Source organism: Argiope bruennichi, chromosome 4 (genome assembly GCF_947563725.1).
Source record: "Argiope bruennichi chromosome 4, qqArgBrue1.1, whole genome shotgun sequence".
NCBI lineage: Eukaryota > Metazoa > Arthropoda > Arachnida > Araneae > Araneidae > Argiope > Argiope bruennichi.
Genome location: NC_079154.1, coordinates 47,338,971 through 47,365,998, shown reverse-complemented (window position 1 = coordinate 47,365,998; position 27,028 = coordinate 47,338,971). Strand labels below are relative to the sequence as shown.

General features: G+C 26.9%; 1 protein-coding gene across 2 annotated transcripts in view; it reads left to right on the top strand.

Annotated features, from left to right (window-relative positions):
• The first annotated feature begins 9,412 nt into the window (after nucleotides 1-9,412).
• Nucleotides 9,413-27,028, top strand: part of LOC129965602 (ATP-citrate synthase-like) — a 30,865-nt gene continuing 13,249 nt past the window's right edge. Inside the window, exons 1-14 of one of the 2 annotated variants that reach the window (XM_056079640.1) lie at nucleotides 9,413-9,595; nucleotides 11,069-11,239; nucleotides 14,630-14,752; nucleotides 16,195-16,257; nucleotides 17,498-17,596; nucleotides 18,524-18,615; nucleotides 19,527-19,606; nucleotides 20,086-20,216; nucleotides 21,533-21,651; nucleotides 21,812-21,948; nucleotides 23,489-23,550; nucleotides 24,702-24,819; nucleotides 26,208-26,356; nucleotides 26,445-26,579. In XM_056079640.1, coding sequence (XP_055935615.1) covers nucleotides 11,087-11,239; nucleotides 14,630-14,752; nucleotides 16,195-16,257; nucleotides 17,498-17,596; nucleotides 18,524-18,615; nucleotides 19,527-19,606; nucleotides 20,086-20,216; nucleotides 21,533-21,651; nucleotides 21,812-21,948; nucleotides 23,489-23,550; nucleotides 24,702-24,819; nucleotides 26,208-26,356; nucleotides 26,445-26,579 — 1,461 coding nt within the window. In that variant the 5' untranslated portion in view covers nucleotides 9,413-9,595; nucleotides 11,069-11,086. The other variant, XM_056079641.1, reaches the window with a different exon arrangement.

Here is a 27,028-nt window from a genome sequence, read left to right as displayed (position 1 = left end):
TCGCTTTTAAGTGATTCTGCAAGTTTAAACTGACAGAAGGTCAATAGCTTGTTGGATTTGGCTCAAAATTTCATAGATATCTACACTATAGATGTTAAATCTGTGTACCAAATTTTATTTATCTAGCTCTCTTCGTTTCTAGTTAGTGTTAGTTTATATTTGAACAGCCAGGCAGAGACCTTCCTCTGAACAGATTTTACCCAAAATTTAATAGAAATCTGAAAATTTGGTGCAAAGACCGCATACCAAATTTCATCCGTCTAGCTCAAAGAGTTTTTGAGTTATCTTTGTCACAGATTGACAGATATTTTCCAAAAATGTGGTTTTTGAACTCAGTGAGGTCTAAAAATGGAAATTTGTCAAAGTCTCGAGTTAGAATATTTGAACGATTAAAATACTTTCTCTATGCTACGTACACTAGAAAGTAATAAAACAAAGGCAAAATACCGAGTTGTTGTTAAATTAATATCATTTAAAAGTATTTTTTTTAATTTGAAGATGATGTAAAAATAATTTTTGAAATTTTGGCTTTTCGGAAGTTATTTTTGAATAATATCAAAATTTTGCTTAATTTTTAATTAATTAAACTTGTCATTACAATCTCAAAAAAAATCTTTCAAGATGCAGTATATTTGTACTGGTAACTTTATCCTAGATTTACTCTGTAGAGTTCCAACACACAAATACATATTCATTTTTATTAACTTATGAAATGAAATAGGAAACATGGAATTGATTTTTTTAAAGTGTTATTTTTGCAACTGATTGATGGATAAAATTGTTTCATTCAGCGGTGATTACTCAATCAATCAGATTTCATTTTAGGATAGATTTTTAAAATCATTAGATGGACATGTTTAACATCTTTACCCTCAAATCAGGTATTCACCAAAATTTACATTATCGTATGATAACCTGGAATTCGCTTCCCAACTATAGTTTTATTTATATATAAATATTTTTTTGTTTTTCGTCTCTATCACAGAACCAGTTACTAAAGCTATTAATTAAACTAAAATAATGATTATTATAAAGTGAGTTTCCAGTAAAAAAGAAGAAAATTAAATCATTATCTTGCATATAGATAATCATCCATTGACTGACTACTCCGACCCGCCCTGAGGCACACGGATAAAATTTGAATGATCGGACAGCCGCGACAGCGTTGGCGGGAACTATGGTTGAGTCTTAAGGACCATCATTGGCCACAGTAAACCCTTCCAATGGAAAGCACGTTCCATCATAGGCAAAGAGTAATCAACCCCACATAATTTCTATACCTACGCGGGTAGGCAGAACAACCACCATGCTGGTCGCTTCTCATCCTCTTACTTGCGGTGCCTCCCCTCGGTGGGAGTCGCACTTAGGTAAATGTTAGGTAAATTTTACACTCATTTCTTTATGCCATAAAGGACCGAGAGTAGCAAAGATTTATATCAGTTCAGATAACAAAATGTCAAATGTCTGAAGAAGGCCACCTACAGGCACCTCGAAGCCTATATCAGTATGAGCCTCCCACAAATTTCCATCTCCTATCTTTGAAAATAGGAAATATATTTTCTCTTATTTTGAACCTGCGGGGTCCTTCCCCTGGGCATAGACCAGATGATCTTCATCCCTTAGTTTCTCTTCCCTTTTCGGGAGACTTAAATTGATGTTAGCCTGGTTTTAAAGTTTCTGTTTTAAAATCAGAGACCAGTTCTGGTTTGAATCACAAATCCACTTCCATGTAATCTTGGTTTACATTTAATATGTCATCATTTGCTAATTATCCCAGATGTTGTGGCGAGGAAGTTTGAAAAGGGGGGGGGGGAGGTAGGCAAAGTTGTAATCCTCGTTAGTGATAATGGCTCAGAATTACGTGGTCCGTCAAGGTGAGGATAGAGTCACAAGGTCGTGTGATAGAGTCAGACTTTGAGACCGGAAGTTTACGGGTTTGAGACATGATTTCTTACAAGATCAATCATATATGTGAGCTGAAAGCATTTTAAATTATCGTGGGACCAATGTCCTTGAAAGGGGAGGTATGATATTTTGGAATAGGTAATTTGCCTCAGATGTGTTTTCGTCAGTTAATGACGAATTGAAATGGCAAGATCGTTCGAAAAGTAACTATCAATTATCTTGAAAATCGTAGATTAATCAACTTTGACTTAACTTCTCTGATTAAAACTGTTGTTTCAAATTCGCTGTTTTTGTAAAAACAGTGAAATTATATGACTCTCATCCCTCAATATCATAATCTTCAAGAGAAATGAAATTAATTTTCCCCATATATCAATATTTTGAATTTTTAAAATTAGAACTTCTTAATATTCTTCGTTGCCATTCCATCATCAATAAATCTAAAAATTGTGCAATAAGAAAACTTCATCAAAAATGTACCATCATGCTCAGATTAATCTTAAACAGCACAGAATAGCAACAAGAAGCTTTCCAGGTGCTTTAAAATTGGCTTTGCAAGATTTTTCAACATGGTGTTAAAAATCTGTGTATTTATATTTCGGCCAAAATCATCGGTACTGTTTCCTCCATTCAAAAAATAATTAAAATTCGAGAAAGAACATTCTTTTTTTAATTTGTTGGAAGTCAAGAGCGTTTATTTGATTTTCTGATTAAAAGAGAAAAAAAAAATCGTTTTCAATAACAAAGAATAACTAATTTTTTAAAATCTTTTTTAGAACTGTTCTTTATTTAATCGCTATTGGAATAGTAGATTATTTATTTATTGCACTTATTATTGCAGACGGCAGAGTTAATTTTTAGTTGCAACTTTTAAAAAAATGACTTTAAAATATCTAATTAGTTACTGATTATTTTCCATTTATCTACCGGCATTAGATAACAGAGAAAACATGATCCCGACTTATCAGTACAAACACGAAATGATTTCGAAAAAGATCACCTCATCAGAAATTGAATATATTAGATCATTCCCCATAAGCATGTTCGTGATTCCCTTATCTATTAAACTGCTAATGAAATAATTTCGGATGTAAAAAAAAAAGAAAATAAGGAAAAGGATAAGGTAAATAAAAAGATACCAAAAAAAAAACCCGGTCAGCTCAGTTCCACGTGTTGGCGAATTCGCAATCACTGAGGCAATAAGCGGATTCCGAATTCCCTGATCTAAAATTAAAAAGGGAAAAACTCGAAGAGAGAGGAGTAGAAGTAAAAAGGGTGAAAATGACGTCGATTCGAACGAAGGTCAAGATCGAACGTCACAGAGTTCTCTTTCTGCCTTCAATATTATTCTTGGTTAGAAGCTCAAAGGGAACGTGGAAGGATTTGTACTTCACTCATTTATTTAATTTTTTTTTTTTTTTTTTCCTTTTACCAATCTCCTTGTCACAGAAAAGACAAGGAAATGTCACGTCAAACTACCTTTATATCAAATCTAGTTTATTCACTATGGCCACGATTAAAATCAATCGTTTGGTTTCTATGACTACGAATGAGAAAGAGAACTGAGAGGAAGAAAACAGGTATTTCCCGCATTTGAGAACCAAAAACTTCCCCGTTCTTATCTACTTCTAATTCTCAAGGAAATTTTATTATTTAAAAATGTGAAAAAATAAAAAATAAAAATAAATTTAAAGGAGATTAAAATCTTATGTTAGGAAACACTGTAGTGGGATACTTGATACATTGGTCTTTATGTTATTTTTAAATACTTATTCTTAATTAAAGTAACAACAACGCGCACAAAAAAATGTATTAATAACTGAAAATTGGATATTGTTATGACGTGCATATGTATAAGCGCAATAATAAAGTAATGAAATCTATTATAGTAATGAAATCTAATTACTATATAAAACTGCGTAAAGTTTTTAAGAGTTATTAAAATTATAAAAAAAAGTGTACGGAAATAAAATTGAAGTTATTAAAAGGCTAATTTTTTAAAATTTTAATTTGTCTTTATGTAATAATAAATTATTAAGAAAAAATGAAATGTTAAAATTCTATTAATTTTAATTGAAAATTTAATTAAAGTTTTGAGCACTTTATTCAAGAAGTATCCCATGGGATAAATTTGATTATACTTAGCCAGTGGCTGATTTCCAACGTGGTAGACTAAGCTATAATTAGGTTAATGTTCCTAACTAGGATCGTTAGGTTGAGGGGTTAGGTTTGTTATATCTAACTGTCTACGCCCGGTTCGGACACTTAGATTTTTTTTTAAATATCTAATTACCAAATAAATAAATTTGTGAAAAATACAAATTCTACTAATTATCAAATATGATAGTATTAGCACTTTTTCAAGTATAATTTGTCATTTCTTAAATATTCCTTACATTCGCTGCAATATTACAGTATTTAACAACACCTGTTATTTGCTTAAATAATATTATGTACAAACATAGATTTTGAAAAACTCTTTTTTACTGAGCATCTATTACCCAAAAAGTTTCCTACGGCATAAATTTGATAACTCTCAGCCAGTGGTGGGCTTCCAACTAGATAGACTAGGCAATTGCTTAGAGCTGTTAGGATGGGAAGGAGAGGGTAGACAGATATATTTTAAAAAGAAATTATATTTCTAGTTACCAAACAAATAAGTTTGTAAAAAAAATGCAAGCTGTAGTAATTATTAAATATAACAGTATTAGTAATTTTTCGTCATATTCTTATATGTTTATTACATTCGCTTAATTATTACAGTATTTAAAAAAACACCAGTTATTTGCTTAAATATTTGTACAAACATGGATTGAACTCATTCATAAGTAATAATAAACAACTAAACACAAATGTATTTTCACAAAACTAATAAACTAAAAATTATCCTAAAATAAATCATTAAGTCAAAAATGTGTTGAAATATGCAAGTAATAATTGAAACAGGAAGGATCTCATAATATGCACTGCTTATGACAACAAAATGCCTAAATCAGCCACTACTCTTAGCAGTGGCTTAGTTTGGTTTAGTTATATTAACGTCCCGTTTGAAGCAACACTAGGGCTATTTTGGGACGGACCTCGTCATTTTGAACCGATGACGAGGACGACACCTGAGCTGGCACCCCCCTCTCCACACCACACCACACCAGCGGGAGGACCTTAGCAGTGGCGGATACTCAACAATCTACAGCCGTTAAGCTTGGACGTAACTGCAATCTGGTTAGTTAAAAAAAAATTGTATTTCCTTTATTTCCAAATAAATAAGTTTGGAATAATTCTAAATTCTGTGAATATTAATACTTTATAAAATATAATTATTGGTCAAGCTCCTATATCTTCGTTACGTTCATTTAGTAATTAGAATATTTATAAAACTGGGCATTTGTCTCAATAACGCTATATACAAATGTTGTTGTCAGGCAGCCTGGAGTCATAAACGGCAAGTAAAAATTAATATATATTCACAAAGTTAATAAAAAATATTTAGTTCATAATAAATCATTAAAATATTAAAGTTGTGCTGAAACGTAAAATTAAATTGGTCATTGGGCATCATAATATTCACAGTCTAGATCTGCAAAATACTTAGATCTCTCACTGAATCTAGAATAATTACTGTACCTTATTTACGTTTTGAACGATTTATAAAACTTATAAACTTGTATATGTTGGATCAAAATATACATTATCAATTTATAAACATTAGATTTCCGTAATAATCCTATAAATATGATAATAAAACACTAATAGAAAATTTTGATAGCAATAAAATTAAGCATGCGTAAGCAATGAAGCTATTTAATCTTTTCTAACTATTAGTCGCCTTTGGCGACCAGCTAGTTCACCGGGAATATTGGTTATATTTAATTTCATTTGAATAATTTATACATAACTTCTTGCTCATGATTCCATCAAACTGTCAGATATTAAAGTCTTGTTATTTTAATTGTTTTTCATTGTATTTTTTCCATTTTATGCATGGAACTTTCCAACAGTGATCAATCCTAAGACATAATAGCGCTATTAGGAACGTAAATATGTGGTTCATCCATCTTCCTAATGTAGCTTCACTTTTTTATTCGTTTTGTAAACGTCACATGTTTAAACAGAACCTTCTTCTTTTACTTCAAATCATGCTATTAAATATTTGATACAGCAACGAAAACGGTTTGACTTTCAAGGAAACGATATAATCTATTGCTGGAAATTAGAAGAAAAAAATTACCAAAATTTAAGAAAAATCTACACGATTATTAAATTTATATCTTAAAAATATAATTTTTGAAATTTTTAAATAGTGAGAAATTTATTTTTCTGAAATAATGTGCGAAAAAGTTATTGTGAGAAAGTGTCAAAGAAATCGCTTCATTTTCAATTAGGTAACCGAGTACGTTGTGAGAAATTTTTTGAAAAATGCGATTTTTTAATAGCTTTATCTAATTTTTAAGTGCATTGTCTATTATAAATATATAAACGAAGAAAAAGTTATTTATAAATATAATATTTTTTGCGAAATAGTATAATTTGTGGTAAATTTTAATGAAATTTGACCAAGACAATTAACACTCTATGCCTAATTGTAATCTTAATTTCCTTTGCACACATTAAGGGAGATATTGATCTGTGAAATGACCAAAGTTTTTAAGTACTGCGAAAATTTGGGAAATAAAAATAAACTGGAGGAATGTATGTAAATATGCATTTTTTGCCAATTTTTTTACAAATGAATTTTGATTTAAATGCATATAAATGAAAAAGTACTTCATTAATTTAAAAAATTTTGTTTCATTTGAATGCCAATATTATTTGAAACCTATATTGTAACTTTCGGACAATTAGGTTGTGAGTTATCATACTGACGGTGAGGGAAAAACAAAGTTTTGAGAAGATTACTGTTAAAGATTTCCTTTAATTGAAAAACATGGTAAATGTGGTCACAGGAATTTAAAATTTTCCACAACGACAGATCTGATTTTTTAGTTCCCTTATTTTGCAAATATTTCTCATTTGTTATGCAAAAAGTTTTTTTTCGTTGAGATTTTTTTTTAGTGAAAAATGTCTTTTGGGATCATTAATTAGCTTATTTTCAATTAATGTCAATCCATTTGACATGACTTCCAGTTCTGAAATTTAAAACTGCTAACATATCTTTATATCTTTACTTAAGCTACAGCACAGATATAAATGACGTAGCTACATTGATTTTTATAATATGTTATTTTGGAATTCCATAGTGTAATATTACAATATTCTTTTGTATTTGCGTGTACAGTGAAAAAACATTACATTAATAACATTTTGTACATTTACTAGTTTTTGAACATTTACTAGTTTGAAGGAGAACCACGCCCTTTTATTATAAATACTCTACACATTATAATTTTTTCACAAAATTCGCACCATATCCTTTACTGTACTAACCCATATTACAATTATTACAGTTTTAAAGCCAATATTTGCTTCAGAATGCTATTTCCGATTTGGTTTTATTTCACCCAAAATATATTATAATCTTTGTCACTTTTATTTCTACTATCCTTAGGAAAAAAATGGCAAACGATTTTGGAAATATAAAAAAAGTGATCTACAAACAAAAAAAAAGTAGTCGGAAATTGGTGCTTCTAACGGTAGTCAAACATCTTAAATTAAAATTTTTATTACAAATTCAAAAAAAATCACTTTGCGGTGTACTTTCCTATTTTCCAAAATTATATATGTGCCAAATTTGTTGGCTCTTGGTCAAATGCAAATATATCCCCCTTTCTACACACACACACACACACACACACTCAAATTTTTCATCTTTATAATTAGTCGAGATTTAAAAGATATACTGTCCCATGTTCCTTGATTTTATGAAACACATTCCCTAATTTTTTTATTTTTATTTTTTACATAAAATTTGTCAAATGATATTCAAAATACTTGTTCATTAATTAATTGATTAACATCATAAAACATCTAATTGATTTGAATTCATTTAATATAAACATTTTTTCCGTGTTCGACACAGAATATATTGAATAATAAATATAATTTTATCATTCAATATATTCTGAATTATATCATTCAATATAATTTTTTAAATGCAAGGAAATATTCGCTGTTTTGCAAGATTAATTAATTAATTTTTCAAACAGCGGTGAACATTTTCTTAAAACTTCATTTTACAAAGATTTTTTACGAAAGCATATATTTTCAGCAGAACAACTATTTAAATTTGGTTATTATTCCGAACTAATTATTCTTCTACATTCAACTACAAGATATATATATATATATATATATATATATATATATATATATATATATACACACACACACAATTCATTGCAAAATGTCCTTTTTTATCATTTTTATTGTTAACATTTTACACATTTTGTTGTTGATAATTTCTAATTTTGCGAAATTATTTTCATTGGCTTGGCAAGGGAAAAGCAAGAAAAATATAAATATGCAGGTTTCAATTTCAGAGATGCTGTAACTATAAAATCATAATCCATTACAAAATTTTTTTTATCATTCTATTACACTTTCGAATCCATTATTATCACTCACCAAATTTAACGAGAAGTAATTTTTTTTTATGAACGGAAGCAGCAATTTCTGTCAAAAGTCCCTTAGTTGAGTTATAATTAGAACAATTATAATTTAAATGTTTTATTTGATATTGTGCTTTAACTATAGGCATGATATCCATGGCGTAGCAAGGGTAAAAGACGCATAGAGTGTATGATTTTTTTTTATAACTTATTTTTCATCAATGGTGCAGCGAAGGTCGATAGTCCTCAGGCATTATGTTATTTTTTCATTCCTCATTGTATTTCATTTCAAAACGTGAGTTCAAACTTTATAGTGCCCACTATGACTGACGCCCGGGATATCTATACCCCAAGTGAGTAGTAATCAGAAGAGGAAGGGAGTATAGATACATCGTGTATCAGCCTTGAAAAACATTATAGAGGTAAAATATTATGCATTTATAAATGCTTTTTGAAATAAAATACGGCGGAGGTTGAAAAAATAATGCTATATCAGAAGCCACTGCCTTTCGCTAAGCCATTGATAACGACTGAGGGCGAAGAAAATCAAGTACTGGCTGCCTCTTAACTTCGCTACGCCACTGCTATATCCTTGCTTCCCCCAGTCGTTATATCACTGACTGAAATATTTATTTCGTTATTTAAGAATTACTGCTTATTTCATTTAATAAGAAACTAGATATGTTTGAAAAGTAAGGTATGAGAATAAAAATTCAAATTAAAAATGCTACAGAATCTGCATTCACATTCTAAGTAATGCTTCATATAATATCCAAATAAATATTTTTTTCCTCTTCTAATTAGCAGATTCAAGTCAAAGACTTCTTAGAGCAGTCAAGGACAGCAATGGAAAAAAAAAAATGAATAAAAAGTGGCATATAAAAATGCCTCGGGGTTTCCGCACCAGATGGCGCTCTAGGGGAAAGAGGGAAAAAATAGGGAAGCTCTGATAGGTTTCGACGCGGTGTCTGTGATCTGTTCAAGCTCTTTGCTGCTGTATTAGTAATCAGGTCATCGTTGTGTAGGTCACTGTGAAATCTTGCTTACGTGTTTGAAGATCAGAAATGACCCCTCTTCTAGTCTGAAGTAATCTAAAGGAATTTCCTGTGCATACAAACGTTTCCCACACCTGTTAAATTGTAAAGGTAAGTGGAATTTACCGCTGGCATGTCTGCCGAAAACTTGGGCATAGTAAACAAATAGTATGGTGAGATGGTGGTGTGATGAAGCTTACGTAGAAGAGAACTCCGGCGCTGTGCTGCTGAGCATATCTTACGGTTTTGATTTTGAATTATTAAAACTGATTTTTCCCCTTTACCATTAAATTGCTTAAAACTTTCATATTATTTCTGCGATTTATCAATTGTTTTAGTGATAATTATTGGTTAATTTGTTTTTTAATAACATCGCTGGGTATTAAAGTTGTTTATTCAGCTTGATAAACCGGTATTTTTAAAGCTAGTTTTAGTTTTGGTTTACGATTTGACGTAACATTCCAATACGTGAAAATGTATTAAAACTTCCCAAACTATACTTTTTCGCAATTTTCCTTCTCAATATTTTAATGTATATGTATAAATTAATCTCTGCAAAAAAGTAGACTTTTTTCTTTTAGTTGTATTTGTAATGTTAAATATGAATTTTTGTTAGTTTCGATATCTTTAAATTCTAAAATGTAAATATTAAATTTCTTTTTCATGTATTTTCTTTTATCATTCTTAGAATATTATCTAGAACTTTTTTAATTTCAGTGATGAAATTCTTTATAATATTTTTCTTGCCTTGCAAAGATTCAGAATTTATTATTATGCACGTAAACATATTTTATCTCTATAGTTAAAGGGGGGTGGGTGGTTGTAAAGATTTTCTGTAAAAGGATTCATTCTTAAAATTAGAATCGAATTTCCCTTATCGACGTGTCAGTGAAATTTTAAGAAAATTTTGATTTTATATATATTTATAGTTATTGAAGATTTGTTTGTAAAGAAACGGTACCAATTTCTCTGAAAATATTTTTTTCAAGAGATGATTATGTTTGAATAAATATCTTCTCTTGCATTGTTATTTAAGGAACTTTATAAATATCTGCTTTTGTCTTGTTTGTTAAGGAGTTGTATTGTTAAAGAATTCTAAAACTAGTTTCCCAATTTATTGTTTTAGCTCCAATGAAAATATTAATTTACTAAGAAAAATAGTAAATCTTTATTCTATTCATTGTTTTTAAATAAGCAAATAGAATCTTACCAAAGTTCAATTTTTGAAATTTCTTTTTTTAATATATCATGAGTGAGTACAAATTCATAAAAGTGTCTCTAACCTTTGCTTTATAAGATTTGTCACTTAAGTTAATGAAATTAGAGATGAATATAATATACATATATGCTTATAGAATAGATATGGTTTGATCGTATTAGATTTGCAGCAGTTATCGATGAACATGAATGTTGAACAAAATTTAACCTGAGGAAAAATTGATGCATCAAAAAATGAAGTCTTTTGAATTTATTTATTTTATTTGGCTCATTTGTATTCATTTTAGCTTATGTTGACAAATGCTTAAATATGTGATAACTGTTTTAAAAAATTAATTTATAATATTTTTGGCAATTAATTTTTAGCTTCCATTGAACATCAATATGTCTGCCAAGGCTATTCGTGAGGCAACTGGCAAAAATTTGTTGAACAAATTCTTGTCCTCGAGTTCTGTAGTGAAATGCCAGTATGCAGTGGTTGATGAGAACAGCGACTGGCAACAAGTAGTTGATGAAAATCCTTGGATTTTAAAGGAAGTAAGTGTATTTTGATCTTCTGTATTATTGATTTTTTTGCTTATAGATCAAAGCTTATTGAAATTGGAAGGACTGAAGATCTGCTTTCTTCTTTCTTTTTAAATCTTTTTAAAACTTTTCATCTCATTAACACTATGCTGTTAGCATATCTGATCAGGATTCTTTTGTTTGGTGATAATAAGACTGGTTCATATCATTTTAGTTATCAATAAATCACACTTTTCATTGGACCCTAATGTGATATCCCTGGCATTTGCCCAATAGTTTTCGTGAGTACCCAACATGATGTAACCAGGTGTTGGAGTGTTAATAATTAAATATTAATGCTTAAGTAACAGCTGAAAAGTCACTCTTGCCAATAATTTTGACTAATTATATAAACATATGTATTTTACTGAATGTTTTGATGTTTCGTATTAAATTAAATTTACTCTATTCTTTAGACTGCTGTTGGAAATCTAGCCCTCGTTGACTTGGTTAACTATCATATATTCAAATCTTTGTTGTGTTAGTAAATCTAACAAGGGGAGGGCACAAGGTTGAAAATTCAATTCAGGATGAGATTTAGTATAAAGATAGTATACATTTTGGATGTTTTTCACGAAAATATTAAAGCGCAATGGCCAGTTAATTTCGAGAAAATGGCCCTTAAACTTTCTGCATGGCTTATATACTAATAATGTGTCGCCGTTGCCGAAGCGCAAATAGTATAGTGGTTAAGACACTGGTGTAGCAAATAGGAGAGCCAAATTCAATCCTGGACTAGCATTTCTTGCTTTTTTTTTCTCTAATTTATTTCAGATTAATTTAGCAATTTACAAACAGTTTCAATTAATATTTTTTCATTTTTTTTATGCAAAAATATTTATTTAATTTAAAAATAAATATTTTTACAATCTAATCTTTGAAAGAAAAATAATTAGCAATATGAATGCGTTTTTTTAAATATACAAAATTACTTGCATTTATACTTATAATTATTTTTCTTCTAAAATTTAAATTGTAATCCACATATTAAGAGAATAAATATTTCTTTTTGTATAAAAAATTTAAAAAAATATTAATTGAACTTGTTTGTGAATTGTTAAATTAATTTGAAATAAATTAGAAAAAAAAAAGCAAAAAAATGCTAGTCCAGAATTGAACTTGGGTCTCCTGTTTGCTATGCCAGTGTCACCTCAGCAATGGCGACACATTATTAGTATATAAGCTATGCAGAAAGTTTAAGGGCCATTTTCTCGAAATTGACTAGCCATTGTGCTTTAACATTTTCCCCTTGTAAAACCTGAAACTAGCTGAAGTAATGGTCTATTCAGTTGTTTTGTAATATTTTTGTCCCTAAATAAAAATGAATTATTAATCAGCTATTTTAATGCTTCTTTTATATGGCTTCTATATGATTGCTTTTGCTTACCTTGTATTAATTTTCTAAATAGTTATTTTATTGCCATAAATTCTTTACTTCCATTCTTATCTCCCCGAATACTGGTTGTCCTCTTTAATCTTGACTTCTTTTTCTTTCTGTCATCTTTGCATAGTAGCTATCAAATATTAATTATGAAAGTCAAATTAAAGAATCTTGAAATACATCAACTTTTAAAATTGATTGGATTTCATTAATTCCTGCCTTTCAGATTCTAAGTGATTGAAAGAACATGAAGGGGCTTGAATATCAGTCAAGAATATTTTGTGGTTTGTTTTGAAATGTGGTCATATCAATATCACATTGGTCTGAAATGTGGTATTGATACGAAACAATGAAATTGATATCTTTACCAATGTTTTTGTGTTTTAATACAAATTAGGTAAAATTAATATAATGCTTATACTGTTTGACAATGGATTGTAAGACCCTCTGCACTTTTGTGCATGCGTTGGGATGGGTTTAATTTGTCAAAATAGGGGGAAAGGAAAGATGAAAGGAGATGTTTATTTAACAATGGGGACTCGTGGTTTTATGAGACATAAATGTTACAGATAATTAGTAATACAGAAAGAAAAAGGTACTAATGCACAGTAAAATATTTCAGAGCAATTTTTTATTTAATGTAAGGGGCATAAACATTCAATTATGAAGAATAAACGAAAATTTTCTGTTTTTAATATTTGGTAATTACATTTTTACAAAATAATAATCATTTTCCATCTTAAAATTCTTTTTTATATGTTTTTGAATTTTTTAACAATATTTTAAGATTAACAACAATGGATAATTCAGAGTTTATTCTATTTAAAATATTTATTTTCAGCTAAGAAATTGCTGTAAATATGGGGCCTCTTAAAAATATTATAAATATTATCTTTAAAATACATGATATTTTATATATTTTGATATTAAAAACATTATTAATTATTTTTCTGCTTGAGAATATCATTTTTAAATATATAACATGAAATAATTACTAAAATTTTCTTCGTACTTCTCCTGAAAGCGTTTTTGCCATTTGAACTAACCAATACGAAATTTTGAATTAAAATAAAATGCGGTAAGAAATGACACAACACTCGCATACATGTGAAAAAAATTGAGGAAAAAAGTATCTAATGGAGGAAATCCAAGGTCAAAGATGAATACCGGAAATGTGCTCATCGTTCCGCATTTTGTCCCTTAATGAGATGGAATCATCGAAATATGGTCGTCTCTGAATCCGTTGACGAACAGTATATGAAGTTTCTTTACATTTAACTTTTCAAGCAGCCATTTTTTCGTCCAATGGGTTTGAATAAAAAAAATTCTTGCTGATGTGATTCAGAAGTTTAATGTAGTCTGTCAGCTTGAATGTCATTTTCATCTAACTGAACTAATTTTGAAATTTAAAAATTATAAATTTCAGTTTGCTCTTGTATAGCATTAAAAGTAAATTGTTATTATATAAAGCACATAGTTTATAAATTTTAATTATTTCATGAAAAATATAAAAAAATAATTTTTTTTTTTTAAAGTACAATTTCAAATTATTGCTGCTTTCAATATAAAAACATTGATCTACAAATAGAATCTTGTAAATTAAAATGAAAGTAAGTATAAATAAATAAGGGTTTTTAAAACCTAACAAAACAAAATAATCCTTTCACATTTCTATTTTGTTTAAACATTACTTAAATCGTTAAATTATAAACAAATATGCTACTTTTTATTTGGATAGCAGTAGCTGAAATGAGTTTCAAATTTTCAATCTGAAACTGTTAAACATGTCACTTGTAGCATAAGATTTCTATATTTGGTAAGGTTACTATCGTAACATAACAAAACAACATTCATGTCAATATTTATACTTGAAAATAATTGTTGTGAAGTTAATGGTAAAATATCCTCTTGTTGTAGCCAATCTAAATTTAGTGTTATTGCATTTATGGATTAGATTTATGGATATTATGTTTGTTTTTTAGAAATTGGTTGTTAAACCAGATCAGCTGATTAAACGAAGAGGAAAATTGGGGCTGATCAAGGTCAACACAGATCTTTCGGGTGTCAGAGCTTGGATTGATGAGCGTATGAACAAAGTTGTAAAGGTGTGGTTTTGAAATATACTCTGAAAAGCAAACTTTTATATTTGGATAGATGTTTGTTATACATAGTAATATAGCCTAAATTCTGTTTACATCTGTGCTTTGTCTCTCTCAAATGTTGTTTTAGAACAAATGTATAATTCTAAGATTATTGTATGAGTAATAATCTGCCAAAATAACCTTTTTTTTTTTCCCATTGAAGATTTAGATGTGTGCCGGTTGTGAATTTATTCGTATTAACCTTTTATACTCTCATTATACCCAGTTTAACTCCAAGCATATATTTAAACAAATTTCTTTTTTTATTATATTAAAAACACCAAAAATAAAATAAAGAGCTATTTCAAAATGTCAGTACTTTGATTTTAAAATCTTACATGAAACTGAATTGTAGCTGTGTTTTTTTTTTAATGATTCTCAGTATTAGCAGTATTATTAAAAATAATGCTCTGCATGCAAAATTTTTGGTATTAAAATGTTTTTTATTTTTTATAAATTTGTATTTAAATTTTTAAGGATAATTTATTGAAAGTTGTACATCCTATCAAAAGATTTCATATTCTATTTCTGTTAATGATTCTTGACTATACTACCTGAAATTGAATAAAAAAAGAAATATCGGTTCATTTATTAAAATGTCTTGCTAAATGTAATGAAATTTCAGCTGCTATAATACACAATATTATGTCTCTCTCATACATCCTGTCTTTTAAGCTTTTTCCCATTATTACAATGCTTTTTATTAGCCCTGAAGTTTTTAAGGCATTTTTATCAATGCAAATTGTTTAGAATGGTTTAGGTATTCTATAGAATTGCTACACTATTCTTTGGATTTTTTAAAAGTATTAAAACCAATGAAATACTAAAGATGTAACAACTTTTAAGATTTAATACCTTCTAAAAAAATCTGAAATCTTTATTATGCTAGTATTTAAGGTCTTTGAAATGGTACTGAAATCATCTTTATTTGTTTTTTTTATATGATTAATCAAATAGAGTATTTGTTCAGAAGTATTATTTTAAAAATTATTTATTGATAAATACTATCATTATAACTGTTTTAAACAATCAGATGTATGGATTCTGTATGAAGTATTAAGACTTAAATTAATGTAATGTAAAGTTTAGTCTCCAATTCATTTGCTGTTTAGCTATATGCTTTTGACTTTAACATAAGTTATAATATAAAATATTTGTTTACATATTGTTGTTAAGCATATATTATATAATAAATAGTTGATTGCTACTTTTTATATGGAATGTTTTTAATGGTAATTGTAAAATTTTAGTTATTCTTTGTTATGATTTTTACTTTCGTTTATATATCATAAATTTTCTTGATGCATAATTTTCATTTAACTAAGAACTTATTTTTGTTACATTTTCTATTGCTTTTGAATTATTTTGATGGTTTATTTGCAATTTTAAATATAATGATTTTTTAGGTGGACAGAGCTTCTGGAAAATTACGCAACTTTATCATTGAGCCTTTCGTACCGCATAAGCAAGTACGTTTTCAGATTTACTTCTATTTATTTTTTCTGAAGCTTTTTTTTATTCATACTCTTAATTTTTAAATACATCTTTAATGCACACAGAACTGCAGATGGCATATATTATTAGTTTGTGTTGACTTGAAAATACATACAATTTTAGAATATCTCAAATAACTTTTTAATTTGTCAGTTTAAGAAGATTTGAATTTCTGTTATATTCTGGAAATTCAATTTTCTGATTGTAAAGCAAAGATTAAGGTTTGATTTGAAAATATAAAGGACTTAGTTGTCTAGAAAAACTTTTTGTCTTCTTGATATCCTTGAAACTTTGAACTATGATAAATTCAAGAGAATGACACATTCTCCAAATTCATGCCATGCCTATTTGAAAGGAAAAGAAATTGCTAACCTGATCTAATGATATATTTTGATTAAAAATTTTATTCTAAGTTTTAATTATTGATATTCTGTATATAGAAATTTTATATTTAAATGAATTATGTAATTTCATGGATTTTCTTTTATGAAATTGAATAAGCTATATAGAAAAATGATTTGCCCCTCGTCATTTCTTCTTGAGAAATTGGTCATTTTCTTTTGTCAATTTCCATTATCACTAAAAGTGGTTTACAAACAAAAGAGCATTTTGTTGCATAAATGTGTATGTATTATGCCTAAATTATTGTATATCATTGATGTTTTGATTTAATGCTTTGCCTTATATTTTTTTAATTTTAATGCCATTAATACACTTTGATTTTTAATTCATTTTTAGTGATGGTTTTTAGTATATGAAAAAAAAATTGTGTATTTATCAAATTTAATTCTTTCAATAATTAATGCTTTTAAGTTCAAACTGCACAAATTTGATATTTCAAGGTTTTTTTTTCCCTTTTTTTTTTTCCCCCTTTTGACATCAAAATTTGAATCATATTTTAAATTACTTAAATAAAGTTATTAAAGAAAATTCAGAATTTCATTATTTTTTGTTACCTTTAATTTCTCTGTCTTCCTCTGGAGATGTATAGCTATTAAATTGGTTGAGAATTGTAAAAAAAAAAAATTTTAACCTAGAAATTCATTAAAACTAAATATTTGCTAAAGTATCTTCAAGTTTGAAATGAAAAATTTTAAAGATTTTTTTTTGTTTAAATTTCAAATTTTTTATTAACAATCGATTAAAAATATCCTTTTAAATGAATTATTTAAATACAGTGTGTATTCATGTTTATTAATATATTCTTTCTTACAGGAGGAAGAAGCATATGTTTGCATTTATTCACATCGTTATGCAGATACCATACTGTTTCACCATGAAGGTGGGGTCGACATTGGTGATGTCGACGCAAAGGTTATAATTTGCTTTATTATTATTATTTTTAGAACTGATCAGCATTAAATTTTTTCTTTTTATTTGTTGATTCATAGATTTAATACACTTAACATTAATTGTGGTGTAACTCAATTACGTTTCTTTATTATTTGATTTTCTTGGGCATTTTATCAAGATATTTCTGAACTTCATATTGTAGCTAATATTTAATTCATGCTATCTTAAGAATATTCTATTTTTCATGTCTATATAATTTATTTGTTACAATTATGTGTTCTACTCTAGAATTCTAACTTAAATGCTAAGCAGAATTGATGAAAATTAATACCAAATCAAATTCAGGCTTTTAAAAGAATTGGCTTTAAGTCTATGTTTGCATTTATTCACATCGTTATTCAGATACCATACTGTTTCACCATGAAGGTGGGGTCGACATTGGTGATGTCGACCCCACCTTCATGGTGAAAATCAAAAATGTGTTATTAGTGTTTAGAGATTTCTTGTAAATGAATTTCTATTCATAAGCATTCCCTATTAACTATATTTTCAGTTATGAATAATTCCAAGTCCATTATAAATGAAATATTATGAATAAATAATTGAAATCCTTTTAAATACAGATAAAACTTATTTGTTGTAAACAAAAATGATTTGGTTTCCCAATCCTATCCTTATTTAATGTTAAATTATAAGAAAGATTGTTCTGTCATTTGAAGAAATGTTAAATGTCTTCTAGCATTTTTTGTTAATAAAACATTTGGAAAGACTTGGTTGAACTCATGAATATTAATATATTTTATAAATCGAAAGTTAATGATAATTTCTCTATTTATTTTTGATGCATAGTTTTAAATTATATCTAAAAAATTTATATTGGAATTACTTAGTTTTACTTGCAATAAAACTAATTAAAATTAATAATTTTTTTTTTCCATTTATAACTAGGCAATGAAACTTGATGTTCCTGTAGATACTAAACCATCCTTTGATGACATCAAAACAAAATTAGTACAACATTTGCCTGCTGAGAAACAAGAGTAAGTTACCATCTATTTTTTTTTTTTTTTTCCTACTGGAAACAAAAGCAGTATATTTAGTTTATAAATATTTTGAAATTTGTATTCAAATAATTTAAGAATTCTTATGTTCCAGTTTGAAGGTTTATATATATATATATATATATATATATATATATATAATCTTGAAGTATGTTGTGCTTACCTAGTAGTATTTGATGGAGAGAAAAATGGCTTTTAATTATATTATATTGCAATTTTTTTGTATTGCAATGCATAGTAGGTAAAAATTATAAGAGTCAGTATAGTCGGTTTTCATCATAAGAAACCTCTATGAAAGTTGTTACTTCTTAGACCAAATGTGTTCAGTTTTATTCAGAATTCTCAGTCAGAGAATGTAGAATTCATTGAGAAAGATTTTTTCTAATATTGATTGATAAATTGCAAAGAAACGTCACAACAACCACTCTATTAAGTATTTCCCTTCATGGTGAAATCTTAAAATTACCTTATGAATGTACTGAATATGTTTATTGGCTTTATTTCCAAATTATATGTTTATTTGTGTTGGCAAATATGGAATTTGTTTCTGCCACTTACAATTTTTAATAAATTTTTTTTCATAATTTTTTTAATCTTATGTTATAATAATCATATGAAATATTGTAATAATATATAAAAGTATAAAATATAAAAGTTGTAAAGATATATTTATTTTTTTTAACAATGTTATGCCTTTATATGTTGAACTTTCGTTCAAAGATTTTTAGAATCGGGAGGGAAGTAAAATGCTTTTGCAATTATAAAAGGGCTATAATAATTATATATATAAATTACTATTAAATTTCCTTTTCATTGCAGAATTAGGAATTAATTTTGTGCTATTATTTAAAACTGGATTCATTTTCTGATATAAAATTATTATTTTTTAGCTATGTTGCAGCTTTCATTTGTTCTTTATATGACATTTATGTGGATTTGTACTTTACTTATTTGGAAATAAATCCTTTAGGTAAGAATGAGTTTACCCTTTATAATATTTAAATTAAGATATGATTTTGTATAAAAACTTTTATTTTTAGTTTTAGTACTGAACAAAATCTTTAAAAAAAAAGTTTCTTTTAGTAATAAATTTTTGGAATTCCATATTTATAATATTCATAAACTACTTAATATCTTAATGCTTTCTACTTGCTATCATTCAATTATTAACCCCCCCCCCTGTTAAAATTATTTCCTGAAAGCAGACTGTTATTCTTTTGTTCTAATATTCCATTTTGTTTTGTTGACTGTTATAGTATAAAAAAAAATACAAATTTTGCCAGAAATTATATACATTAAAATATTTTACTAAGCTTAATAATACCTTAATCTACATTAATTATAATTAATATACCCATTTTGTCAACTTGCAATTAAAAGTCTCTATGTGAAAAAGTATTTATACATTCATAAAGGTGAATGCACTTAATATTACAACTTTTTTAATAGTTCTGACTGAAGGAAAGGTATACATATTGGACTTAGCGGCTAAATTGGATGCTACTGCTGACTTTATATGTAAACAAAAATGGGGAGAATTTGAATTCCCTCCTGCTTTTGGGCGAGATGCTTATCCAGAAGTAGGATTTTTACTTCTTTTTTTTGGCTAGTGTTTATTCCATTTAAAAAATAAATTATGATGTGTAAAAAGCATTCTCTGCAGCTTCATTTCCTCTGACTATTTTCTGAAATTTTTTTCTATACAACTTGGATTTGCTAAAAAATTATTTTTTAACAAATGCAGAATTGAAAAAGAAAAATATGTTAATTAATGATTTTGTGGATTGATAAAACTGCCAAAAACTTTATGATAGTTCTTATGATAATCAATGTTTTCATTTTAATTATTGAAAGACAGCTATATTGTGCTAGCTCTTATGCTCCTGAATGTTTCACAGTTTAAATTCTATATGAAGAGTATTTGAGTAAAATTTATTGATTCAAAGCTGTCAATGTAAATGATTGCTAAATTATATATGTATACTTGTGAATTTTAATGAGGATTTGTGAATGAAATTCCATTTCTAAATGGCAATAATTTCAAAGCCATTTTCAACTGTATTCTGATTTTTTGGAAAGGTCTAAAAATTTTTTTGATCATAATAAATCGTATGGCTATTGTTTGTGATTTAACTATAAAATGCATAATTCTGAGATTTTGATTTGGCTGTAAAATATGCTTTCTAAGCTTGGTGTTTGCTAATGCTTAAAGACAACTGTGTTTATAAAACCAGATAGTCCTAGTCAAATATTTAAAATTAATGTTGTAGTTTTCTTCCAGTATTTCAAACTTTAATTCCCAGATAATTTTTTTAAATTGTATTCTTTTAAAAGACTTCAAATGCTTTCTAGAGTTAAATATTTTAAATCCATATTTTATTCTAAAATATATTTCTTTATAATTAATTTTTGTACTTTTGTTATCATTATTCATTTCTAAAATTATCTATATCATTATCTATGCTTTTATTTTTTTATAATCCCATTTAAACATTCATTCACTTGTTCTGTTTATACATTAATGGAAATTAATTTTTAAAAACCATTTATTCTTTTTTTGGTTTATTTCTGTTTTATCTAGAACAGGACGTGAAAACTAGGATCATATACTTAATGTGACAGTGAATCTTGCATTAGATCTTATAACTAATTCTTGAGTAATCATAATTTATTACTTGTAAACAAGAATATTTAATTTTCTGGATATAAAAATGATTTCATTGCACTAATTTAAAAAGCAATTTTTTATTACATTTTCTTGCTTGCTTTACTTTTTTCTTTAATGCTTTATTATAATTCCTTATTTAGAACTTCCTAATTTAAATAAAGTTCAGAGTTTCTATGAAATTGTTTGTTAATATATATAAATATAAATTTTATTTAATCTCTGCCTTAGGAAGCCTACATTGCAGATTTGGATGCAAAGAGTGGAGCTTCTTTGAAATTGACTATCCTGAATAAGAAAGGTCGTATATGGACTATGGTTGCAGGGGGTGGAGCCTCTGTAATCTACAGGTATGAACTATAGTATGATAATTGATTAACTGGTTTAAATTTTTTAGTTGCCAATTTCTTGCCAAAAATCTATTAACATATATCTGTTATATTGAAAATAATATTGTTTTGTCATTCAGTCTTGATAATTTAACTCACATTTTTATTGTGCATGTTGCAGTGATACAATTTGCGAGCTTGGAGGTGCTTCTGAGCTGGCTAATTATGGAGAGTATTCAGGAGCTCCAACAGAAATGCAAACCTATGAATATGCTAAGACCATTTTAGGATTAATGACTCAAGAAAAGCATCCTGAAGGTCGGTTTATATTTCTATTTCACCTTAGATAAGCTCTGAAGTTTCAAAGAAAATGCTTTATATATATATATATATATAATATAACACACATTAAATTGTTGTTGTAGAAGTGTCTTGTTCTTTACCAATTGAATTTATTTTTATGTTTAAAAGTGCTGAAGTAGTTTTTCTAGATATGGGAATAACTTATTTTTTATATTTTTTATTATATTGTGAAAACTTTTTTTATTATATTTGGGTAAAATCATGTTCATAGTCCTGCACTAACTTACTTGTAAAAAAATGTATATATGTTGTATTTTTATTTTTGCATTGAAAATAGATTTGTGGTGAATTTTTAAGTACATATTTTCAGAAAATTTAAGAATTCTTTATTCATTCCTTTCAATTCAATTTTAATAGTATGACATTTTTTAAATTATTTGTTTTTCATTTTATGTATCTTTAATATGATGCTGATTCTATTCTTGCAATGAATTTTTTCGTCTTAGTTTTGAACAATTTAAGAAAATATATAAAGGATTTTTATCTGATCTAAATGTAAGATAAAAATAATCAATCTTTTGTATTTTTTGTTTTATTTTAAGAAACTATAGTAAAATTAAAGAACATGTAATTTTGTCTAATAAAAAAAATAATTCTTTCCAACATTTGATCATTTGATAACCTGATGCAAAAGAAGAAAAAAATTAGTAACCTATTATACATACTATATTTTTAAAAAAGTTCTGTAGTATTATTGATTTAGTCATGTATCTAGTAGTTATGTTTTGTATTAATTACTCTATTACTTATTTAATATGATTAAAATCAATAACATTAATGTTAAAAACAGCTTCATTGTATGTGAAACATACATCTCCTTTTTAATAAACATTTTTTATGTACAAAAAAGCTTTTATTCTAGTCTTGCATTCCTTTAAAAAAACTCATTTAATTTCTTTTTGTATTTATCAAAATTCTTCATAGAAGAAAATAAAACTTCTAGTATTCTGCTTCTAACAGCGGTCCCTTAATGCTGGTTTTAAAACAATGAATATTATAAAACTGTTCTGCATGATTTAATAAGGTATTGAATGATTTATGTTATCTCGAAGGATATTGCTAAATTTTGATACCTAGTTATAACTGCAGATATTTATATATTATATCTCAAATGATTGAATCATAGAAGTTTTTCTGCTTTTGTCAGTTTTAAAGTATTGCTACTTGACAGATTTTGATCCTTTGATTACAATTATAAAAAGGGATTTCATATAATTTGATTTTGGAAATTGCTCTATCTATTTTGATGTTTTAAGTTTCTGCTTTCACATTTTGATGTTCTATACCTCTCTTTGCCCTCCTCTCTCTCCCCCCCCCAATTTTAAAAATTATTTTTTATGGGATTTATTTATTTTTTATGTATAAATTTAGAATTTTAAATATCTAAATTGGCATTTCTGTTAAAAAGTTAAACATTTTTTTTATTTAGATTGCATGCACCAAGATCATTGATTTCAAAATTTTGTCTTTAAAAAAAATGTTTTTCTTATTTTAGGAAAAATATTGCTCATTGGTGGTGGAATTGCCAATTTTACAAATGTTGCTGCAACATTTAAGGTAACCATCAAACATTTTTAATACTATCGCTTAGTCTGTTTCTCATTGTATGTCTATAATATTTATATTTTGTCTTTTCAATCTATTTTGTCATTTGAATTGTGTATTTTATTGGAGGAAAAGTCTGAGTGAGATAACTATATAACATGTGATTCATATATATTTAGATTATTTAATAATTAATCTTAGAAATTAATTTCACTTCTCATAGTCTGATTACTTTTTAAACTAATGAAACTGTTCTATAGAATTAAGATTAATTAAATTAACTCTACAATTTCACTTGGCTAACATTTTGAATGTTAAATTATAAAGCAATGAAAACTATTTAAAATATCTATACATTTATGAAACCTAAAAATTTTCTTTGGAATATTGTATGCCTTTTATATTCTTATTCTCTTTAGCAATGGATATTGAAAAGTTTTCTTTAATTGCCATAAATTTAATTTTACAACTATCTGTAATTGACTTATTAAAATAGAAATTAAATCAATAACATGTTGGTATATAAAATATTTCTATACTGTGGAATATTTTCTGTTATTTATAATGCTTTATCCCTTGAAATAAAATGAAATCTTTCTTTAAGGATTATAAAGTTTTTGCATCTAATGTCTAATCTTTTCAGGCCTTTTTTTTCTTTAGATTTAATATTTTAATAAGGATGTCATAAAATTGGAAAGTAATTATGAAATAACAAAAAGAAAAAATCCTTAATTTGTTGACTTGTTATTATATTAATATAACAGACATAAATATTACAATTTTTTTAACAAAACTGTACTTAAATACCTGGAGTTCAATTTAAAGCAAAATCTTTTGATCATTTGTTGTAGATCACAAATAGAGTATATTTTGAGATGGATTATATTAAAATCTATTCAAATATTAACTTTGTGCAGTTTTAAAAGAACGTAAATACCATACCCTTAGATCATTTATTTAATATCTTGTGTTTTGACATAAAATTAATTTTTGTTCATAATTAATTATTTCGTCTGTCATTACTGTAAGATTGCAATACTTTTCATTGTATTCATGTATAAAGCATGTATTTCGTCTTAATAGAAATATTGTAATATATTTAGTATAATCCATTGCACAAATGTTTTGCATTTTTTCACTAATTTGTTGTTTTATTTTTACAGGGAATTGTAAAAGCATTACAAGAGTTTCAGACTAAGTTGGTTGATCATAGTGTTTCTATATTTGTCAGAAGAGCTGGCCCTAATTATCAAGAAGGTTTGAGAGTGATGCGTGAAGTAGGTTAGTATATTTTCTATTCCCTACCACCATCTCTACATATATAATATTAAACTTTAAAGAAAGAAAAGGTTTGAAAGGATTAGATTAGTAGATTTAATTTCTGTCTTATCAAACTCGAATGTCTTTGAAAAAATGTTGCAGACACTGAAGAGGAGGTTCATATTATGTTATTTTTTGTTGTAATTAGAAGCTGTATTTCACTTATATTAATGATTGTCACTCTAAATTTATTGAATTTAAATTATAAGATTTTTATTGTAACTTGATATAATTGCTGTAATAACAATACTTTTTTTTTTACCTTCGTCAAAGCAGATTTAATAAGATTAAGGTATTTTAACAAACAAGATTTGATCATACAGATGTAAACACTTGTATAATCTGAAAATTGCTTTCAAATGAGTACCATTATATGATATACTTATGAATTCAAATCATTAAACAGCTGGAAGATTAAAAAGATGGCATTAAAAGCAAAATATGTCTTGACTACAGTTTTTTTTTTTTTTAATCATAAAACCAAATCAAAATGAGTGTTATGAATTACATTTACCTTATGCACCTTCTTTGAATGCAATTATTTTGATCGAATAGTTTTTAAGTCTGAACTTTGAAAATGAATAAACTTAATTTATTTATTTTTTTGTAGTTAATGAAATCTGTTACAGATTTTAAGTTAATGTTCTCTCTTCAAGCTCTCTGCATATTGCAGATAATTTTTATAATTTGTGTGCAAATTATTTTTGCTCAAAATAGTCACAGCTTTTGACCTCATTTTATGATTTGTGGGAAACAATTTTTCTCTTGTATTTTGATAAAAATATGCACAAAATGAATTTTATTAAAGGCATTGACTGTTAAAGCATTTGGAGAATTGCTGCCTACTCTAATCTTTTTCTTATCAGTCCATGGCTCAAAATATTTTTAAAAAACAACATTCAAAATAGTTTTAAAACTATTATACAGTTAAATAATATAGTTGAAAATACATATAAACAAGAATTTTTTTTCCTTCTGAACTAAATATAAAAAATGGTAAAAGCATACTAATAAAAATATCAGTTAGCATGTTAAATGTAAAGTGTGTTCAAATATAAAATTATTTAAAAATTTCTTAAATTTAATAATGGGAAAACATGTTGAATGTAATAGAATCTGAACTTAATATGAACATCTTGTCACTTTTATAGAGTAAATATTTTGAAAAATATTCCTTCTATGTATAATATTCCACAAAAAATCTTATCTTAGAATACTTTACTTTTATAATTTATATATATATATATATATATATATATATATATATATATATATATATATAAATTTATTAAATAGCAGATTTTAAAAAAAACTTAGACTAGAAGATATTAATGTTCTGATATTTATAGGTGGAACTTTAGGAGTGCCCATTCATGTATTTGGACCTGAAACACACATGACTGCCATTGTTGCAATGGCAATGGGTAAGAAGTCTCTTCCTGCTATGCCAGAGCCTACAATGACCACAGCGAATTTTTTACTACCTGGTGGAATGATGGTGTGTTTTCTGTTTCATTTCATTTCAAACAAATGATTATTCAATTCATTGAATTTAGGAGATATTTCAAACTCCTGTTTTCTTTCAGTCTGCACCTACCCCCAGCAAAATGGCCAGAACTGACTCGGGCAATGGTCTATCTAGTTCAATGGAATACTCCAGATCCTCATCTGTGTCTTCTGTCAATGGAGTTTCTTCTTCTTCAAAGACATTATTCTCACCGGTAAATAATTTACTTGGATAAGATTTTTATTTGGGATCCTTTCAAAAGATTGTCTCCATATATACATTGAATTTATACATTGAATCAGTTTCTGCATCACCTAAATATACAAATTAATTTCAAAAATCTCTCATAGGGTATATAAATAAAATGTATTATACACTAAACACTGAACATGTGATTGTGTTGTAAATTTTTGAAATTTAACTAAGAAAAAAAAGATTCAGGCTTAGCTTTAAATTTTTTTGAAAATTAACATTTATTTGATTTTTTTTTTTGAAAAATATTTAAAATTTCTACAAAAGAAAATTCATGAAAAAAAAAACTATATAAGTAATCTGTTAGTCATACATGATATTTATCCTGGCAAAGAAAAAATGAGACAAAGCAATTTATTATTCTAGATAAGTACATTTGTCAAATACTGAGAATAGTTTTGGTGTAACATA